Genomic DNA, 22,236 nt, shown 5'->3' with positions numbered 1-22,236 from the left:
GGAAGGTTCGGAATCGTTGGTTATGTGTCAATCCATGGGAGGCGGGTAATGGTGATCTCATTGGCTGGGACGACTCCACCGTGGTACCGCTAAAATTTCGATCTCCCGCCTATTGCTGCCAAAGCCCGAACTCAAACAACAACACGTGAACTTGCATCCAATACCTTGAAGTTCCATCTAGTTGAGATGCACACGTACTAGTTCCTATGGCATATCAAAGTTTCATGGTTGGTTGATGTTGCAAGTATATATAGTTAGTGCAGAAATATAGCTTTTTTTCACTGATGCAGCAACCAGTCCCGAGTTCTCCTTTCTCCTATAGTTAGTTGTTGAGCTTGTTGATGTATCTGCAGAGTTCTCCCTTCTCATGTATCTTCTTGCAAGAAGAATATTTGTACACATGTTGCATACAGGATGCCTCGCTGCCGTTGTGTACAGGCTGAGTCACAGGCTTACTATGTGCTTACTTCTAGTGATTTTTATGTTCCTTCTTTCAAGGTTTTATCTAGAACAGGAGGTTATTAACGCATATAAATCCTGCTAGCAAGATTGTTTTTACAGTTTAGTAGTTGTCTTTGTTAAGCAGCTAGTTGAGGACCTGGAAGCTCCAGTATGGTAACGTTGACCCATGCTTCTGCAGGGACAACAGCAACAGCAAGCCGAAGCTCGAACGCGTTGGAGACGAAACAGTTGGGCATGTTGGAGAAGAGCACCGGCACACCACCCGCACACACAACCTACCCAGACTCCCCAAGACCGCGCCTTCACCAAGGTTAGTGACGCTACAGCGACAACGCGGTCCAATCCAGGATTAGGTTTTCACCCAGGGAGTAAGGAGGAGGGGGGAGGGATTATACCTCGACGGCGCCCCCGGCAGGGGAGGCGTCGCCCAAGGACGTCGCTGTCGTCGTGACCGGTACCACCGGTCAGGGATTTCTCCCCGTCGCAGAGTCCCGCCGCCAGCAGCTCGGCCGAAACAGGGCCAGGGAGCTTGGACGCCATGAGGAGAGGAGGGACTAGTACCTTCAGATCTGGCGCCGGCGACCACCGAGGGTGCCCCTGGCCACGGCCAGCACCCACCGGCTCCGCGCCGCCCACACGGCCGCAGAAGCCAGCCCGCACCCGCGAACACCGCTGACCGCCGAGCCGGAGTTGCCGCACCACCAGATCAGGGCTGCTGACCTGAGATCCCAAGCCCCCACCAAGGAGGCTGCCGGCCGAGTCCTCCCGAGCCCACATCGGAGCCAGGCCTGCCATCGACGCCGGAGGAAGAACCGCGATAGCATTGATGTTGTGCTTTGGATACAACCTCCTCAGGTGAGTTCCTGGTTCAAGTTCTCTGCTTCGTATGGTTTTGGTAAGCATGCCATTAGCATTAATTGGTTAGTGTACGAGGAATAAAAGAAGGGAACTTAGTAGTAATAAGGTGCTGATTTTTGGAGGAGACTACCCGCTTCTTGCCCGCTAGTATTAATTTTTTTCTTTCTTTGGAGAATCGATCGAGGAGAGCAGAGTACTATATCGCTGGCCGGGATGACGTTTCACTACAGCGCGTGCGCGCGAGGGAATGAATCTATTGGTTTCTCAGATCAAAGAAAGGAATGGAGTACTCCTAGCTTAATTAATCGTTTGGGTGGAGCGAGGCTGGCATATGCAGCAGCTAGCCGGAACGGGTCAAGAGAAAGTGGTCCCTCCGTCCCGGTGCATCGATCCGTCGCTTGGAGTACCGATCGAGCTGATCGGGCGGCGAGATAATTCTGCCAGGGACCCGGGCGTGGAGCGCTCGCAGATCGAGATTCCATACAACTGGCGGAGTAGAGCGTTTCTTTTTTTTTTTGGTGCGCGAGAAAAGAAAATCATCGAATTTCGAAACTGAGACCCGCCCCGCAGCTGCACCCAACTCGGGCATTCATGCTAGTACAAACAGCCGGCACGAGCTGATGAGCAAGATAGATTGACAGAGAGCCTACCGATCGAGCACGTGCACACTTTTAATGTTGTGACCTTTTGATCGATCAGGTCACCACATTCACCTGCGGTGGCTTCGTGATCAGCGTGCGCACCAACCACGCGGTGGCCGACGGCACGGGGGCGGCCCAGTTCCTGAACGCCACAGCTTCCCAGACCCGGACATCAAGCCCGGCCCGCTCCCGGAGCTCCCCGTGCTGGCCCTGGAGTACATCGCCTTCGACTTCCCGGTCACCTACCTCGACAAGCTCAAGTCGCAGTACGCAGAGCTCACCGGCGGCAAGCACTGCTCCGGATTCGACATCGTCATCGCCAAGCTCTGGCAGTGCCGCACGCGTGCCATCGGCCCCGCCGTCGTGCCCGGGGCCGACGTCAAGCTCCGCTTCTTCGCCAGCGCCCGCCACGTGCTGAAGCTGTCAACCACAATCTGTTTCTATATTTTACGTATCACCAAACTACTCAAACCAGGTGCAAGTAAGGACTAGAGATCACCGTCGAGCTTCAAACACCACACAATCCCACATGGGAGTAACTTAAAAAGAGTAAAATCAATTTAATTGTACAGTAAAATCCATTTCAATATTAGACCAACGTCCCCATAACACAAGTTCTTCCAAAAGCCGGAATATATGTGGCAACAATACAGCTACAATCAATAGAACCAGGTTCATGCGAGGGGTGGAATGCCACAAAAATGGGTATGTATAAACTACACCTGACACGACTAATTTTCTTTTTGAAAAGTATATCAATTATGTCAACATGAGAGGATTATTGATATACTTCAGTAGTTTTAAGTGGTGGGCAATTTGTAATCCAAGCATCTTTTAGATCCTTGGAAAACATGATTTATACTTCATAATGTATTTTTAACCTCCAAAACGGCCTACATTAGTGCTGCATGTGGTCCAAAAGGGTTAGGATTGGAAATTGGGGTTCAGAAAATGTCTTGTTTTTTTAACAAGGTGAGACAACTACAAATGCCACATTGCACATCTATGTGCTCCACAAGAAATGTTGTTTCCTACAGATTTGGCCCTACACTAAGGGCGAGCCCTGCCACACCACCCAACTCGTCTACTGAAAAATGTACTTCCTCCGATCCATATTATTTGCTACTAAAATAGATGTATCGACAATTAAAATATGTATAGATACATCTATATTAGTGTCAAGTAATACCAGGCAAAAGAACTGCAGTAGTAATTTGGAGGCCCAATAAGAAAACGCAAATAGCCCACCACAAACACACGAAGCTCAAACTTGGACTGTCCTGACTGATTGATCCACAGCCTTGTTCCGGCCATCAATCCCCAATGTTGTATTTCCACACTTCTAAAAATATTACTGGCATTTCATGAATAGAGGATTCAACACAAGAATATTTCAATATAGGCGAGGCAAGAATTCGTAGTCATGTCAATGCCATGTCCGGAAAAAAAAACAGTCGTGCAACTAGGATTAAAGATTAGTCGCATTTTTTTTTACTGAAAAGGATTAGTAGAGTCGTCACATTGTATTGGTATATTGTCCTGAACTATTATCAAGACATACGTGTATATGGGAAATAAATCTACCATATCAATACTGATGCATCATTAAAAATATATTGTAGAGAGGAGGAGTTGTGCATTGAGCTCGATACTAGCGTACAAGTTTGTGGGTTGCATCATTTGTGTACACTGACACACAAGTCTTGCTAGGCTTGCACACTTCTTGTACAAAAACTGGATCAGCTCTACATACAGTCCACAAGCAATCCTTTCCCATCTACATCATACATCACTAGGATTTCAAGCTCACATCCTGATGCCTCCTAATCTTAACATGCACTATTTTTGCAGGAAGGTATACACAAATATATATGTTTCTATATAGATCAACACAACAACATGCGTTGTATTCAAGGTAGGGATGAAAACTGAGCGGATACGAATGGAACTAAGTTGTGCCACATTTGTTTTCACATTTTTTATGAAGGCAAAACCGGATATAGAAACCTCGGAAACGAAAACGAAACCAGATGTTGTCAGAACAGATACAGACCGAATACGGTGAGGACACGGAGTGATGCACCTATTGGCCGGAATCAAGAAACCCTTGAATCATGCAAAAAAAATCTTAAGCATTCAAACAAGCCAAGAAATTTGTTTCCTCATTCTAGCATGGTCCTTGATTGACTATGGAATACGGAAAGCTCAAACCTTGGAAGCCTCCTCGAATGCAGGAAGCGATTACATGATCGCTAATTTTGAGAAGAGCCGCTTTGGAAGTTCGGATTGACAAGGTCATCTGATGGATATGTGGGATTGGGCGATCCACATCAACCCTAAAATGGAAATTCCATATTAGCCAGAAACGGAAATTACATTTCCGCGTCTGTTCCGCCGGAAAATGTTCTTCCGTTTTTGTTTCCGTTTTCGCAAAAATAAAACCATTTCGATTTTCGTTATGAAAAATTCCATGTCCATTCCATTTCCATTTTTTCACAGAAAATTCGGAAACTTTCCGCTACACTTTCATCCCTAATTCAAGGTAAGTTGACCCGACATGCTACCAGTATATCACATATGTGGTGGGCATATGCATTACTCTTTGTATGGTTTATATTAGATTCTTCCCTTGCGAGTTATGAAAAGTTAATTTGGTACCCTCTTCTGATTTAGCTATGACATATGAATTTATTATTAGAACAATATTAGTATGTTTGATTTCAATGGTTTCATCTCATCCTCTTTCAAAAAGAATAGTAATATGGGTAAAACGTGAAAAACGTAATTTCCTAGTTAGATCCCCGGCATGTGAAATGCACACTGTCCTTTTCATACACCTCTCACATTTCTAATAAATGCAAGCTTCCAAAATTGAGTAATTATTATGGAACATAAAAATTGAGAAACTAGGAATTGATACGAACTTAGTAATCATAAAATGAAAACCAGTAGGACATGTTGTTGCACATCTAGGTATCTGTCTTGTATACTACATAGACAATATGTATAACTGAAGGCCACACAGAAATAGTGGTGCATACCTAACTTTTTACCACAGGTCTAATATTCATTCATTATAGTCCAGCAAACACATATAATTAGGGCCTCTCTAGATATTGAAATTTAGGACAATATAAAGACAATGAAAAAACAAAAACATACCTATACGGTTATATATGCAATTATGTATACATCTTTCGTCGGTTGAACCAAGGGAAAAACATAGGATCTCACCACAACAATTGAGTGTGTGCCAGATTTTCCACAAGAACAAATAGATCTTGCTATGTTTCCTTGAAATTGGGGTGTATGAAAATAAAAATAAGGATTATCGAAGGTTTCACTAAGCCAAATGACCTCTATACAGAAAAACTCATTACATGGATTAATCCTACAAAAAATGTAGATCATTTGATCCAAATAGTATTGCCACATTTCTTGTAATTGTCATAGTATAGTTTAAAGAAACAAGAAATCAATATAACATGCTATATATGCTTTGTGAACACCAGACTAAATATATGAATTAACTAATAGGATGAAATTACAATTAGTTGTTGATAAATATAATTTACAACAAAATATCAAGGTGAAATAATACAAATATGCACATGATAGATATGCATTACTGATGAAATAGAAGAATTTGAGAAGGCGACATATTTTGTTTGGTTTTGCCTAAACAACATCGCTTATGACAGTGACTTGTGCGTGAAAAGTCTAATAAGGATATTTATTCATGTGTGTGCAAGAGAGATATCCATCCACACATGTGTTAGCCAATGAAGTTGGTTTACACAACATTTTACAACCGAGACTAGACTTGTTGACATTTTCCGACGAGATCAAAGAAACATATGTGGTAAAAAATTTAAGGGTTAAGTGCATTTTCGGTCCCTCAAGTCTTGCAAAAATCTAATTTTAGCCCCTCAACTCTATTTTGGTCTAAATATGCCCTCAAACTGTCAATTAAGTACAATTTTGGTCCCTGACAATGGTTTAATGATCGTTGACCGGTTTTGACTCTTTTTTTGCCACTGTGGACAAAATTGGACGGTTTTAATCTACGTCGGATCATTTGTCCTCAGTCAACAAATAGAAGAAATCCCCTTGACCTAACAAACATGTGTGCTGCCTCCGCCTTTCTCGCTTGGTGCATCCATCCTCGCCACTTCAGCCGCCTCCGCCTTTCCTCCCGAAGCAAAAGCACACGCATGTCCACCAATTCTGCTTTTCCCGCCCGGCTTATCCGCCATCGTTGTGTTAGGCACGGTTGCTAGGTGTTGGAAAGAGTTAGGCTTACTACGACAAAGGTGTTGGGAAGAGTTACGGTCACTACAAGAAACGGATAATGATCACGATCTCGCGGGTGAACATTCATAATGCTAGTTGCATAACTGATCTCGAGGAGAAGACCCTACGTGCACTAAACCTATCCAAATTTGTCCATAGAGGCAAAAAAAAAAAAAGTCAAAACCGGCCAACCATCATTAAACCGCTACGAGTGACCAAAATTGAATTTAATTAATAGTTTAAGGGTAGATTTAGACAAAAACAGAGTTGAGTGACCAAAGTTAGACTTTTGCCAGACATGAAGGACAAAAAATGCACTTAACCCAATTTTTAATAACATAAATGTAAATCAAACACGACTGACTCCTATGAGAGATGGACAGATCCCCTCACAAATAAAACTGTTAACTAATGACTTAGGCAATGACTTTGAAGTCCGTCATTTAACAAACCTAAAAGAAATAAAGAACCAAATGAAATGGTTAAGTGTCTCCAATATGATTGAGGAAACATATGAGTTCAATTTTTAATAACATCGGAAGTAGAATTAGCCTCTTTACTGCAAGTTCTAAATTTATGGAAGTCCAAAATTTCTAAAGTTTGAATCTTCTGAAAATTTTGTTATATCTGAATTTAGTGTTGGATTTTCCAAACATTAAAAAGGAAAAAAATGACGAGTTATTGACCTGCCCATTGATGAAGGAGGATATGGTCGTGACAGTTGGGCTCCTAGCAGCCCCCCTTTCTATAGAGGTTGTTTTGATTGTAAGATTATGAAATACAAACGTTTACTATGGACTACTTTGGATGCAATTCCATCAAAAGATTGTTTTATTTTGGGCCATATAGCAATTCAGTTTGTATTTTGCAGCGCTAGCTTCTCCAAAACTCACGAATATCCTAGCTAGCTAAACCATAAAAAACAAAATGTACCCATTCGAGTAAATGAACGCTATCTTCTCATTGGCGATCAAAAAACCTCCCGCTGCGTACAAAATTCATTGCAAATAAAATCAGGAAAACATTACATTATTTTCAGTCGTCCATATTCCACCTTGACTTGGCAAACGAGGATTTTGTAATCGCGTGGTATCTCTGCATCCCATGCACATAAAATTATCGTGGTGAGGGAAATCCATAGAGGCGATTTTATTAATTATCAAAGATTTTTACATCATCAGTGGGTGATAAATCTAATTTAGATTTATTGTAGAAGAAACAAGTGGGAAAACATGTAAACCCTAACCATTTTGTTCTCATCCAACAGAGCCACGGAAGCAAACACATGATAGAGAACTAGACGCCCTTGCACGTGCTCATATGGTATTCCTTGTCTCGTTTAACCATCATGTTCACACAAAGTTACTAACTTACTATGCAATATATGCAGATAAGGAGCATGAAAACGTAGCATTAACGCGTTTATACCCTAATTGCACACAAAGCAATGCATACACTTCAATTTTTCACCAGATGTGGTGGGAACCCTGGAGGTGCCCGTAAACTCGCACGAGCACATGCGCACTAGAGGCGGCGTTCCAGCCCTCACCACGGAACATGCGAATCGTCAGATTTCAGTGTAACTAGGAGCCTAACACCACGACGCGGCCATGCATGTGGCACGAACGGCAGTCCACTCCAAGTTGTTGATGAAACAGTTATCGTTGACAAGAGCCAGCTTCAATGAGTACCAGGCTGCCGTCGCTGGGTCGAAGGCCTCTGCTGAACGGGCGAACAGCTGTTGCGTATGCGTTTGTTACCCACCCATGAACTTGCCGATCGCACATAGCCCGGAAGCATGCTCCACGAGTCGGTGTCTAAATCGAGCCAGTCATCGAGCTGATCTTTGCCATCTCCTTCAGAATTGCTACGCGCAGATTCAGAATTACATCGGTGCCTATACACGCGAATGATGGAAAGGAGCCGAGGATGGCGACATGGGGAAGAGGAAAACCGCAGGGACGCGCTGCTACGGCTAACCTTGGTCAGTGTTCTACCAAATCATTGGTAGCTGCGAGTGATATGATTCCCGATGCCTCTTAATCTTAGCATACACTGTTTACCGATGAAACCATACATGAGCATATCACCGCGAGGTTTCGTGTTAAGTTGAGCTGAGTTATTTGTGACTCTTTCCCTTGCGCTGGACTGATGCATATATGGTCTTTATATACATGACCGATACTATTGATTGCCCCTCGCGAGTTCTGACATGGTATCCACTTTTGATTATTTTTTTACTTGTTTAAAGAAGATTCCATATATCTATTTATAGTTTTAGTACATTTGATTCAATGGTCCATGCTCGGCCTCTGTCACCAAGATTTGTCTTTACATCTAGTTGTTGAGCCTACCAACACACAAAATCTCACAATATGTATTGTCACAATCACAATACCATTAGAGAATCATGAAATTTTTCTTGACGCTTAGGTTAAGTTCCACTCCAATAATCTTCAGGAGAGCAAAGGGTTTAGATGATTTACAACCTTGATCACATATTCACATGTATTTTTTGCAAATAAATATATTCACATGTAGTTCAAGACAATCAAAATAAGAAGGCGCGCTGAGCTCTTTTGCCCTACCAATGGCCAAAAGGAAGGGGCCTCTCTTAGCATTATTTGTGTACAGATTGTCCAACATCATGTGAAACGATCAATTGATATGAGAATTAACATTACCATGTTCTTGCAACTGATCAAGTGAAAGTTAAAAAATGATGAAAATATCATCAGATATTTGGTATATATGATGTGTTGAAATGCTAGTTTTACCTGCTTAGTTTTACCCTTCTGTCCGTTCGCTTGTATGCCAGACTTTCAAGTTCGGCACCTGAGCGCAATCCAGCAACAATAGGTATAAATATTCAATGTAATATCCAGGAAAAGGAACATGAAAACACAACAATCGTGAACACACATTGACCCATTTATACGAAGCACATACACAACCGTCATCCCAAAATATAGAGGGTTTGATACCCTCCGTGCAGTGCAACTACAAGCCGACTACCACGACGCTAACACGGTGATGCGTTATGGGTGTCCTCTAGGCTCTAGTATAGACACCAATGGCACATGTGTCTCCCGCCGAGGATCATGAGCATGCGCTCGGGCCTGTTGTCGAAGTCGTACAGTTGAGCCCTCTTGTCTTGCTTCACCCCTTTTCGTCTCTACATATTTCCTCATCAATACGTATGTGCACGCATGCACGAGTGATGGCAAGTAACGGAGTAGGATGAGAAGGGGAAGAACGGAATGTCACAGATGCTCCGCTGCAGCTATCTGCTGCCGGTGTTCTAGTGGAATATCGGTAGGTGTGAGTCATGCTTGAAGGCAATGCTTGAACCATATGTTGGCTTCAAGATTGCAATAAGAAGCAAATGAAGAAGATCAAGTGTCAAGTATGTCTTGAAGATGAAGATGAAGTGAGCTCTCAAGGTTAACTTGGGGGAGGGGGGGGGGGGGGGGCTGGAATGTGAGAGGTAACCAAGAACTACTGTAGTTGATCACATGTCAGGACAACTTGTTTCACCGGTTTCCCTTTTAGTTCTTTATTTTTCAAAATGGCAATGAAACATAAGTTTCGGTGGTACTACCAGTCAATGAAAGTAATATTTGTTCCTGCCAGATAATTAAAGAGATAGTCGCATCTATGACACAAAGGAAATATTGATTTCAATATGGTGAAAGAGTCGATAAAAAATAAGTCATGTGCAAGCAGGAATCCAAACCTACCAGAAATAAAGAACCACACTTTTGTCGACGAACAGGTTCACAACCTTCTCATTAGCAGCAATCAGAACTCTTGTTGTGGTGCCCCAGCTCGCCCAGTGGCATATGCAAGTTATACCGATGAGTACTCCACATTGTCGGGAGGTCTGGATATCACGAAGCCCAACTTTCATTATCCAATTACAGTTAGCTCATAAGCAAGCCTGAAATTCTCAGAGGTCATTCTTGAAGAAAAATATGATGTCAATAGTAGATAGGGGGAGAAGTTGTACCTCCAAAGATCTAGCTAGGTGACCCAGAGCAATACACTCTCTGTCCCGATAAGGTGCACACGAATGGCAACACGTGATGCTTTTGCAGGGAGTAAATGATTACGGTTTTCTGCTAGCTGTGGCAATGCAAATAATTTTATTAAATTATAACCAATTACACTCAAGACTATACTATGATCATTAACTCAAAATGTGCAAGATAAATGTTTTTTTCAATGTCATGAATAACCAAATTAAATCAGTAACAAACCCATAAGAGAGAGAGAGAGAGAGAGAGAGAGAGAGAGAGAGAGAGAGAGAGAGAGAGAGAGAGAGAGAGAGAGAGAGAGAGAGAGAGAGAGAGAGGGAGAGGGAGAGGGAGAGGGAGAGGGAGAGGGAAAGAGAGAAAGGGAGAGAGAGAGAGAGTTGGGGAGGATTGGGGTTTAAATACGGCGAGAAGGATGAGGACCTCCGACCCCTCTCTCTCTTCCTACCAACGAAGACGAGCCACCACCAACACGGACCCGGTCGCTGCTATCCTTTCAGCTCGCGTGCTCGTCCCCATGGGCGGCACTCTAGAGGGGGGCGAGACGAGCTCGATCTGGTAGATGGTGGCGGAGATCGACGCCGGAATCGACCGGGGTCTGAAGAAAACGGGCGGCAGCTAGGGGTGTGAGGGGAAGAGGAGGAAATGAGAGGAGGACGACGAGGTGGAAGTGGAGGGGCGGCGGAGGTCAAGATCTTCTCGTCCTGGTCTCCCGTGTGCCCAACCGCCTGCTGGCTTATCCGCTTGCCCGGCGTCCCAGTGCAGCAGATCGCAGCGGCAGTGTGGGCGGCCGATCTGCGGCGCCCATCCTCTGGCGGCTAGGGTTTTTTGGGAGAGGAGAAGAAAGAGAGAGAAGAAGACGAGGGAGTTGGTGGCTGCCTCTCTCCATGGACAACGAGGGGCAGTGGCGCTCCATCGCCGGCGAGGACGGGAGGCCCCGTACCCGGCGACGGAGGCCCGGTCGCCACGCAGGTAGGAGCCGTTCTCTCCACAGCGAAATAAGACGTGAAATGACGGATTTGCCCCTGGCGGGTAAGGAAATCCACAGGCCAACCACCGCGCGCTACTGTTTGGACAAACACACGGACGCGCACCTACACGAAGTCGCTGACCTTCGGGTCCCGCGAAAAGCCGGCCCACAAATCAGTGGCTGGGCGGGTAAGTCTGGGACGGTGAAAAGATGCCGCTGGCAATGAACGGTTGGGACCATGTGAGCAGTGTGCAGATGCTGATCGGAGGGCTTAGATCGCACGATCGGAAAACTAGACGGTTGGGAGCGAGCCACGTCTCCGGATCGGACGGCCACGATTCAGGAGGCCTGGATGGAGCTCCTAAGGGCATGTGCAATGGTTGATAAGACTGTCTTATCTTAGTCCTGCCAAGTAAGCTAGATATAACAATAAAACATGATCTAAAATGGGTTATTTTTTAGTCTTATCTTTCGTAGTGAGACATCCTAAATTTATGGTGAGAGAGATTGTGCTAAGAGATGATCTCTTAGATAAGAGAACAAAGTCTTTTTTAATCTTTCTCTTTCCTCCACCTCAGCGTTTATCCTACGTGGCACTGCTAAGATATCACCATTGTACATGCCCTAAGGTGTGAAAATGTTATCTTTAGGGCATCTACAGCGGCGCGACGCAAACGAACGCTGAGCGACCGTTTTCGTCTGCCGTGATCGGAAATGCGTCTGCCACCACCTCCAGCGGGGCGACGCAAAGTGACTGGGTCGTCCGCGGAGATGCAAACCTGGCCAAATATGCGTCTGGGATGCGTCTCTGCGGACGCTGCGCGGACGCGGAAAGTGTCTGCTCGCGTCTTCCGGGCGTTTTGTCTGGCCCGCCTGGCAGTGATCCAGCGTCGATGTGTCTTCTCCGCCAGTACTGGCGCCGAGGCGTCGCTTTGGCAGTCTGCGACCGCGTAAAAGGCGATGTCTCACGTGGCGCGCGGCCGTCGCCTACCTCTGCGCACGAAGTAATGGCGTTGCCACGCGTGCCGTGGCCGTCGCCCTGCCTCTGATCTATATAAACATGGGCGCTAGCATCTCATCTCCTCCCCACAAAACCCTAGCCGCCGCACAACCTTCATCGTAGCGCCGCTGACGCTCAGACTCCGCCGCAGCCACCATGAGCAACGACGGCCGCGGCCAGGCTGCCGCGCCTCCACCTCCCACTCCACCTCCCCCGGCCTCGAGCTCCGACGAGGAGTTCGACTCCGACGACAGCACGGGCGACCTCCTCGACCCGGTCAGGGACGCCAAGTACCTGGCTGACGCAGAGAAGGAAGCAGAGGAGGAGCAGGCGGCCCACGCGGTGTTCAATGCCAAGATGGAACAGCGCAGGCTGGCGGCCGCCGCAGCCGCAGAGGAGTCCGACTCCGACATATCATGGTCTTCCGATGACCCTGATGCGCCTACCCCGGAGGAGAGGGCGGCAGATCAGAGAGCAATAGTCGAGTCCTTCGAGACGCTCAAGGATGACGCCGCGAACACGAGGCTGGAGCAGTGCTTGTAAGAGGACGCGGCGGTGCACCGAGCCATAGCAGCCGCATGGGAGGCTCGGAGAAGCAGGCGATGGAGCGACGCAACGACGGGGCCGGCCCGTCCGGAAGCAAGTAGTCTAGGCTTCTAGATCGACATTGTATAGTTTTTATGCATTTAAATGTACTACTTTTATATTTTTAAATACGTTGCAAATCTAAAAATGGATCGCCCTGGTGGGAGCACACCTAGACACAAATGGCCGCGCGGATAAAATATGTCCGCGGGGCGACGCAACGGACGCTCGCGACCACTTTTGGACGCCCAAAATGCGTCGCTCCGTTGGAGATGCCCTTAGATGATGGATGTTTCCCACCGGATTGCCTCATACAAGGCGAGTGCCAAGGCGAAGGCAATTGCCTCATACCAGAATCACGAGTCAATGGTGCTTAGGGGATCTTCAACATGGAATACAAACAGAACAAAAGCGTATGTTTGGGTCTACGCAGATAAAAAACACGCTCCAGCGGCTAGACGTAAAATGATCGCAGCGTCTGTTCTGATGCAAACATGGACCAAATATGTGTCAAGAATGCCCGTTTAGGGGAGGGTCATGTGCTGGCCCATGGTGGTCACACAAATGAATTTTTTTTCTCTCCTTCCTAATCAATGCATGGTAGGCCCATGCGGTAAAATAATGCATTTGTGCCGCTGAGGAAATGGCAGACGCATGCGTACATGTGACCTTTTTTTTTGTTCGTGTCTGACGCAAACGGATATAAATTGTATCCAAAATGCGTCGACCGTTCGAGATGCCCTTACACTAACCAGATGGGCAGATCATGCATGTCACCGCCCACATTCCAGGAGGCTCTACTCTGTCATCCTCGGTGACCTCATCGTGGCACTAGTCGGAAAAGACTCCTTAGTGGCGCACTAAAAAAGCTATTATGTAGCACATGGTAACAAGGTATTAACTTGTCAGTGCCTATGGATTGTAGACCAGGGTTTAGTTGGAAGTAGAGGGCAAGTAGATCTCGAGGGTTTCAGCCGGAAAAGTACTCGACTGCTAAAAGCTAGGGTTGCGTTAACAATAGATTCGATCCTTTCTTTGTCCCTCGACCCCCCCCCCCCCTATATAGGAGGTGAGGCTGAGGGTTTCGTGATACACAAGTTACAGAGTTCGGGATACAATCTGAATCCGTCCCGTAGTAATTACAAGTCAATACTCCTAATACAAATCTATCTTTCCAAATTCTCTCCTAACTGGGCTTCCGGGTTTTATCATCTTCGGCCTTCAGTAAAACCCCGGGTATCATCTTCGGCAAGCCCATTGGGGATGCCTATGTCACATGGGTGGTGCGCCACAGAATCTACGCCACCAAAATATAAATTCTGTGGTGCATAGACCCATGCGCCACAGAATGTCTTATTTCTGTGACGCACCAGGCAAGCATGCGCCACAGAATTTATTTTTTTGAATTTCAAAAAAAAAGCGGCCAGATATAGATCTAGATATGGGGCCACCGGAATTTCGCCGTTTTTTTAAATTATCTTGAGGTCACCGGAGGTGGGTGGTTAGGTGGGTGGGTGGGTGGAGGAGGAGGAGTCCGGCCGGAGGTTGTTGGTGGAGGAGGAGGTGGTGGTGGGTGGAGGAGGAGGAGGTGGAGGTGGTCGTGGTCGTGGTGGGTGGAGGAGGAGGAGGTGGTGGTGGTTGCCGGACGACGAGGAGGATGAGGAGGTGTTGGTGGTGGGTGAGTGGGTGGAGAAGGAGGAGGAGGAGGAGGTGGTGGTGGTGTTGGTCGCCGGAGAAGGAGGAGCAGGTGGTGGTTGTGGTCGTCGGAGGAGGAGGAGGAAGAGGTCGCCGGAGGAGCAGGAGGAGGAGGGAGAAGGAGGAGAAGGGAGAAGAAAGTCCAAATTGAATTCAACATTCTAAAGTTTCAAAAAAAAATTGAAAAAAATCTTGATGTAGGCAACGATGTACTCTACTAATGTGCAAAATCTCAGGATAAAATACATTATATTCAAAGCTACAGAAAAATGACAAATTCTGATAAATTTTGGAGATTTCAAAATCTATACTATTCACTTATTCAGATCCGTGGATTTGTGAATTTTGCGCAGCACAAAATACTCAGTCTTTCGTATTTCTTTTTTGTCACAGTGGTAGAGTACAACATTATCTATCTCAAGAATTGTTTCATATTTTTTTGAAACTATGAAATGCCATTTTTGAATTTTTGAAAAAATAGGCTACATGTAGCTTCGAGCTACAAAATGCCACACCCCCATCTGTTTATACAACAAGCACTTGTCCGTGTCGGTAGCGGCCAACGGCGGCCTGGCTGAAGTGAAGGGATTGCATGTGGTATCGCAGCAACTGACGTAGATGAATTACTCCTCCCGATCTTGTTTATTCAATTTGGATTTAGTATAACTTTATACTAAATTTAAATCAATCAAAATTGATTGGACGGAGTAGTTGAATTTATTTTTTCACTTCTTGTTTGATACTTGCGTATCACTTGCCCAACTTTAAATTAATAAAGCCAGCCTAGCTGAATTGCACCTTCCGTTAGGCCGAGAACCATTTGATCTTGTGCTACTTTATTAGGTCGTAGTACATGGATGCGCAATAGGGCATCTGGCAAGGTTTAGAGCATGTCTAACAGATCTTGTATTCGCTGGCTCGCATCGAGCGAATATAGGGCTCTGTATCAAAAAAAAAAAAATGGCACGCACGAACCATTCTATTTAGTAGACCCCTTATTTCATCCCGTATTTTTAAAAATGCAAAAACCTGGAGAATTCTCATAGATAGTTCTTCACATAGATCATAGATAGAGGATATACAAATTTGTGCGATCCTACTGGATCACGACTTCTACAATGCTAGGGATGCGCCTAGTCCTCGAGGATGATGATTTTTGCAGTGGCGGCGGCCTCCCGAGCCTTAAGCTCCTCGACGGCGGCGATGGCCTGCGCCACCTCCTCCGCATCCGCCTGCGCCTTGTCGACGACGTCCTTCTTGGACGCGGCCACCGCCTCCAAGAAGAGGGGGTCCTCCCCCTGCTCCGCCTCCTCTTCCTCGTCGCTGGCTCGCGGCGCTCCTCCGCTAGAGCTCCCCTCCCACGCGGCCTTCCATGTGCGCTCCTGCTCCCACGCGCTCCGCCATTTCTCGAATTCATCGCCACTCATCGGCTTCAACGGGGGTTGACCTTGTGGTAGCGGCCGCCTCCGCGAAGTCCCGGAGCGTCGGCGGCATCCACTCGAACCCGACGTACTTGCACGCCACACGCCGACTCCCAACGAAGGAGAATTTGCAGTGGCGGTGCCACGCCTCCTCCACCGTGGCCGGCTCGCGGGAACGCTTCGATCCGGCAGCGGGCGAGAGGCTGCTCCTACGCTGTACACTCATGGCTGGCAGTGTGCGCGTGGAATTGCTCGCCGGAGTGGTGGCGGCGCACGGCGGGGCTAGGATTGCAAGTGAGGGGTTGGACCCCCACTCGCACCTTCATCCTCTATATGTAGGGGCGGCGGGGTGGGTTTGACGGGACCCGTATCCTGCCGATACGGGCCGGCCCGAATACGGGGCCTGCTAGACGGTCCACTTCGCCCTCACCCCTATCCCGCCGGAATAATTCGGAGTACCAGCGTTTTGAGGGGCCATGCTAGACATGCTGTTAGGACTACCTGAAGCAGTATGGTGTGTTTTGGTAGCAAATGTACTCTAAGCATACACCGTAATGTTTAGAGTAGTGTAAAACAAGGTTTAGGACGACTCTTTCCTTGCCTTGTAGCCGCTGCAAAAACCGAGGTCGGCTAGGGATGGATCCAACGGTGTATGTGCCCGTGCAAACCAATGAGCAACGCACACGGCTGGCCTCGAAATCCGACGTGCACCGCTCCTCTATGATTGCCTGGTCTGCACTAACAGAAATGTTTGACCTGTCAGTTTGTCCTCTCCCGAACGGATAGATTTGCCGCAGTTTCCGCCGCCCTGTATTCTATCATTCCGTCATGCCAGGCGGCAGCTGATTGTAGAAGACTAGAAGGAGCTCAGAACCAGTGAAGTGAAGCACTGCACGAGACGCCCACGCCAACGCCCACGCGCCCGATGCGGATAGGCTCCGCGTGGAGTTAATGCAGGGATGTGGCTGTGTGAGGTGTCCGTTTTGGAGTTAGACAAGTCTACGACGACTGAGGGATCTCGCCATAGGTGTCGGCCGCTGCAGTCTCCAGGTCAGACCATTGCACTCATGCACTAGCCACTTGAACCAAAGTCTAAACTGATGGAAAGGAAAAGGCAATCAACTTATACACGTCAACACCCCCTCTCACGTGTGACGGGAAGACGAGAACACAAGTCAACATGTGTAGAAAGGCAAAGAGGCAGCGCCGGGACCATACGGCAAGAGGCTGCGTAGAATTTAGAATAAATTGTGAAAACAAAGATTTGAACTCGAGACCTGGGCTCTGATATCATGTTAAGGTTAATGCACTAGCCACTTGAACCAAAAGTCCGAACAGTTCGGACTTTTGGTTCAAGTGGCTAGTGCATGAATCTTAACATGGTATCAGAGCAAAAATTGGTCCTCTTTTTCTTCTAGTCCGTACGGCCTCTTTGGCTTGTTCCGGACGCTACTCCGGCCGCCGCACCTCCGGCCCGGCCGCCTCACCTCCGGCCCGGCCGCCTCACCTCCGGCCCGGCCGCCTCTCCCCGACCGCGATAGCCGTCACGAGAGCGGCAGGCCCGCGCCGCGTGTCCAAAGTTGCACGCTGTAGAAAGTCAATGGCCACCGCCTCTGTCGCCTCCCTGCGCGTTTTGGCGGCGCGGCAACACTCTTGCACGACGATGGTGCATGGCAGCAAAGGAGGCTTGCTTCTCCGCGAGCACACGGTGACCCTCGGTAAGCTGGTTCTCCCGCGTTTCGAGGAACCCGCACTCGGTGCCAAGCTTGTTCTCACGAGTCGGGAGATCCTTCTCGTGGCGGGTGACCCCCGCTTCACTGTAACATCATAGGTTTTAGGATAGATTCGGGTAGAAAGGGGTTGTGCATTTTACGCAAAACGGGGTAAAATTTACCTAAATGCATAAAATCTAGGTGGATCGATGTTTCTCTCTCACTGCGAGTCAGGGTTTAGTCGTGGCGAGGGTGCGATAGATTTCGACATGACCTCTTTGTTATTAGGGTTTTGAGGGGAAAATTTTTCGAAATAAGATTCAAATTTGACTTCTAATCCTAATTCAAAGCATCACTATACCAATGTGATATTTATTCAAATTGGAATTCAAATAAACATACATATTCAAATAGGAATAGGAAATGAGAATATAAGATAAGCATCTATATGAATTCAAATAAGAATAGAAGAAATTTGAATTCCAACTAAAACTATCAATAAGAATTTACAATTAAAAGTAATAGGTAAAACAATGAACATTATTGGTATCAAAACAAATATACATTGTCTTTACAATATCCTTTGTTACAATACAAATTGAATTAATAAACAACTAAGAAAATTACAATGTTATCCAACTCCAGAACTAAACTAAACCTAACTAGGATCATGTTGATCTTTATTTTCCATGGCTAAATCCTCCAAATCTAGAGCACCTGCAAGAGAAAAATAAAGGCAGCAAACAAAACAAGTGGCAATGCCACTTGGAGGTTAAGGAAAATTACCCAAAGAGGATAATACCAGACCTGCCGAGCACAACCACATGACTCAGCCCCTCACTTCCAAGATGCACACACACAGAGCAGCTCAACGCACTAACACAACAATCGACCCAACAAGGCAACAACCTTGCTATAAAATCAAAACAACAAGGCAACAACCTTGCTATAAAACCAAAGTTACATCATTCAGTGCAATCCATTGACAGCACCAGGTGACAATCACCAACAACACTTTCAGTTCATCCATAGAACCTCACAGTTCATCTAGTTCATACCAAAACAACCACAGACCAATATCATGGTGAAATGGAGCAAAATCAAGAAGATCAGGACCTAGGAGGAATAGGGCAGGCCAAACCAGAAGATCAACAACAAACACATACATAATCTAGAGCTGAAACAAGGTGTAACCCACGCACAAAAGCCACATGGACAAAGTCAAGTTGGGTCAATACAAGCCCAACAAAACAAAGTCAATTCAGGCAGATTGATGCACGCATAGTAAAAAAAAAAGAACCACATAATGGAGAAGACTTTGGGCATACTCCCTCCTCACTCCGATCACGAATAAGTGTATTTTTTTTAAAAAAAAAGTTAAATATTTTTAAATATAACTAAAATTTTACAAAAATAGCAACATATTGATATTAAATTACTATAGTATTGAACTACATGTTAAAATGAATCTAGCGATACTAATTTAGTGACATAAATGTATACTAATTTAGTGACATAAATGCTGCAACTTTTTCTATATAATTTGATTTAATACATTTCAAAATAATTTGATTTAGAGGACGAAGGGAGCAGCCAACGCCAGCCAGACAAACAGGAAAACTACCCAAATAGATTGCCTATACGGAGCAGCCTATCCAGACCATGAATAGGCAGAGTTGTCCTTCCAATTTCAGAATAAGCCGTTGCAGAAGCTTCCAAACACTTGGCTCTCTGAATTGTTTCTTTCCCAGGAGAGAGCAAAGCAGCTTGCCTTTTTCCAAGGAAAGCTTCTACTAGTACATGGTCCATCCACTTTCCAGCCACTTCGTATTCTCATCGGGGATCAGCACATTATGATTAAGCTGAACATTATGTTTCTGGACTCGTTTAATTATTGTTTCCTTACAACTTTACATGGTCGCTATGGAAGCTTTGAGACATGCAAGCCGGAGGAGAATGCGGCGCTCGCAGACGCGCATGCGCATCGATGCGAAATACACCTCTATATACACTATACATCGCTCTGTACATAGCTCGGTAATCAGATCTCCAGGAAGCAGGCGGCCTGCACGTGCCCGGAGAACTCCGGCGGCGCCGGCGCGCGCGCCCAGGACGCGGGCTTGCCGGCCACGTCGCACAGCATGTACACGGTCTGTTCCCCTCCGTGGCAGCCGGAGCCGATGACCACGACGCGGCCGTCGGGAATGGCGGAGACGGTGGACGCGGTGCGGGCGTCCTCCGGCACGGACGCCACCGTGCGCCATGCTGCAAACGCTCCGCCGTCGCGCGCCACCAGGTTCCCGTCGCGGATCATGTACACGCGCTCGGCTCCCGGCGCCACGCAGCACGTCCTCGGGCACGCGCCGTCCTCGAGCAGAGCCTCCCCGACAGGGGACCAGGCCCCCGTCGCCGGGTCGAACGCCTCGGCGGAGCCAGCGAAACGACCCTGCTCCGGCGTCGGGTACCCGCCGATGACCAGGAACTTGCCGCCGATGCAGAGCCCGCGCGGCTCGTCGCGCTCCTCCCCCATGTCCGGGAGCGCGGTCCACGCGTCGGAGTCCGGGTCGTACGCCAGCGCCGAGCGCAGCGCGTTCTTCTCCTCGTCGTGCCCGCCGGCCACGTACACGGTCCCGCCGACGGCCGCGGTGGCGAAGAACGACCGGCGCGGGCCGGGCATGGGCGCGCCGCGCCGCCACGCGCCAATCAAGAAGTCGTACACGTACACCGAGTCCGTCGGCGCCCACGACTCCGGGTCCCATCCGCCGACGACCACGAGCCGCTTCCTCCCCATCTCGCCGTCCACCGCGGTGACCTGGCAGAACAGAGGAAGGCTGCCCGTCGGGCCAGGCAGCACCGGGAGCGAGGCCCACCGCCCTTCCACCGGGTCGAGCAGCACCATCCTGTAGTTGTTCGCCGGGCCGCCGTTGACAGCCGACGACGCGGACGAGTGCTTCTGCGCCGGTCCCGGCTCGACGACATGCTCGGGCTGCGCCTGGACCATGGCGATCACGGGGCGCGCCAGCCCCTCCGCGCGGCGCAGGCGGCTGTAGTCCGGCGACTCGACCTCCTCCTTCCACTGCCGCGAGATGCGCCGCACCGTGGGCAGCTGGTCGAACCCCACCCGGATGAGGCACTCCCTCGCCACCTCCTCCGGCAACCCGGGGATCAGGTCGCCCATTGCTGTTGCCGCGAAGCAGCTGCTCATTGCTGAAGAAACAGTATTTGACTTGGATCGACTGTGGAGTGTGGTCTGAGCAAGAAACGAGTGAGAGCTTTTGCTTGGTTTGTGTGAGAGCTCAGTGTTGTGTACTTGCTCTGTGCGGAGAGTGGCGCGCCATATTTATACGGGGTGTCGGAGGTTGAGGAAACAGGGGAAACGATCGATTTGTGATTTTTTTCTTCGGCGAGTGTTATTGTCCAGTTGATTTGGTGCTTATCGTTGCCTACTTGCGCGAGTGGATTCTTCCAGACTTTTTAGCGGTATCGCGATTTTGATAGGGACAAGAGTGTCCTGGTGTAGAAGCGATGGGTATGTGGTATGGCGGCGGCAGAAGCGAAGGGATAAGATGGATTTCCTGGATGTAGTTTATACACTTGCTATCCTAGCCAGTAGCCAGTAGTAGATCTTTGTACCTCTCACTTAGGGTTCTATGATTCAAAGGATAGAAAAAGTATAAAACATAAAATGTAGAATTTAAGATATTATGGCTACTTGAATCCTTAAAAAGATGAAGTGTGTTTGATTGTAGCAAATAAATTTTTCATGAAGTATCTCATGTTTTTTCCAATATAATTTACTCTACAAGAATTCCGTATGATATATTTCTATCAATCAAACAACTTATGTAGAGAATTTTCTGTAGGAACAAAATCCTACACAAATCCTACACAATCCTATGAATCAAAGGAACCCTTAAGTTATTTTTCCTTTGCAATTTTAGACCTACGTGCAAGTTTTCTAAAGTATACCACAGTGCAACTGCTTTCTTTCGGCAAAAAAATATATTAATACCGTGAAGATACCAATTACATCTAACCTCTGCAAGAACACATTGCCACAATGACAATACAGATGCACACAACCAAAAATAATTATAGAAAAAAATTCTCGCTACAGTGATCTATTTCTTGTAGCAGCAAGTCAAACACCACCAAGACATCACCGAAAATCTATCTTCTCCCAAAACAACGTCTTCAAGAAGGGAACAATGCGTTACCTGGATCATAGATCATAGATTTTCTCCCAACAGAACGTCTGTGGTTATAAAATTAATGGCATCGCTAGGCACAACCAATTAAGGCCAGATATTGGGTTTTCACCCTAAAAGTTAAGACTATGAATTTCTCATGTGCCGTGGCCCCCGCTTTTCGATGCCGCTGCTCCATGTCACGAATCGCCAAGCAAAAAACCCTCATCACCACCAGGACTCGAACCACCATTATCAGTCCTCAGATCTCGGCTTCCATGACATTCTCCACGACTGCACATGTCCCACGTCGAACTTCCAGAGCTTCACATCGCTCCCTCTGAAACCAAACGGTCAGAAAAACATGGTTACGCATGA

The 22,236-nt window shown here is 47.2% G+C and overlaps 1 protein-coding gene across 1 annotated transcript; it reads right to left on the bottom strand.

The window, feature by feature from the left end:
- Positions 1 to 19,528: 19,528 nt before the first annotated feature.
- Positions 19,529 to 21,077, bottom strand: LOC124695122 (F-box/kelch-repeat protein At1g80440-like). Its single transcript, XM_047228014.1, has one exon. It carries the CDS (start codon positions 20,874 to 20,876, stop codon positions 19,713 to 19,715), a length of 1,164 nt encoding a protein of 387 aa, XP_047083970.1. The 5' UTR covers positions 20,877 to 21,077; the 3' UTR covers positions 19,529 to 19,712.
- Between the last annotated feature and the right edge of the window lie 1,159 nt (positions 21,078 to 22,236).

This window comes from Lolium rigidum, chromosome 1, assembly GCF_022539505.1.
Source record: "Lolium rigidum isolate FL_2022 chromosome 1, APGP_CSIRO_Lrig_0.1, whole genome shotgun sequence".
Taxonomy (NCBI): Eukaryota; Viridiplantae; Streptophyta; class Magnoliopsida; order Poales; family Poaceae; genus Lolium; species Lolium rigidum.
Note: the sequence above shows the minus strand (reverse complement) of the source record. Positions and strands in the feature narration are given on the sequence as shown.

Coding starts and splice junctions, on each gene's coding strand:
- LOC124695122 (XM_047228014.1), bottom strand. CDS start 20,876: ATGAGCAGCTGCTTCGCGGCAACAGCAATGGGCGACCTGATCCCCGGG.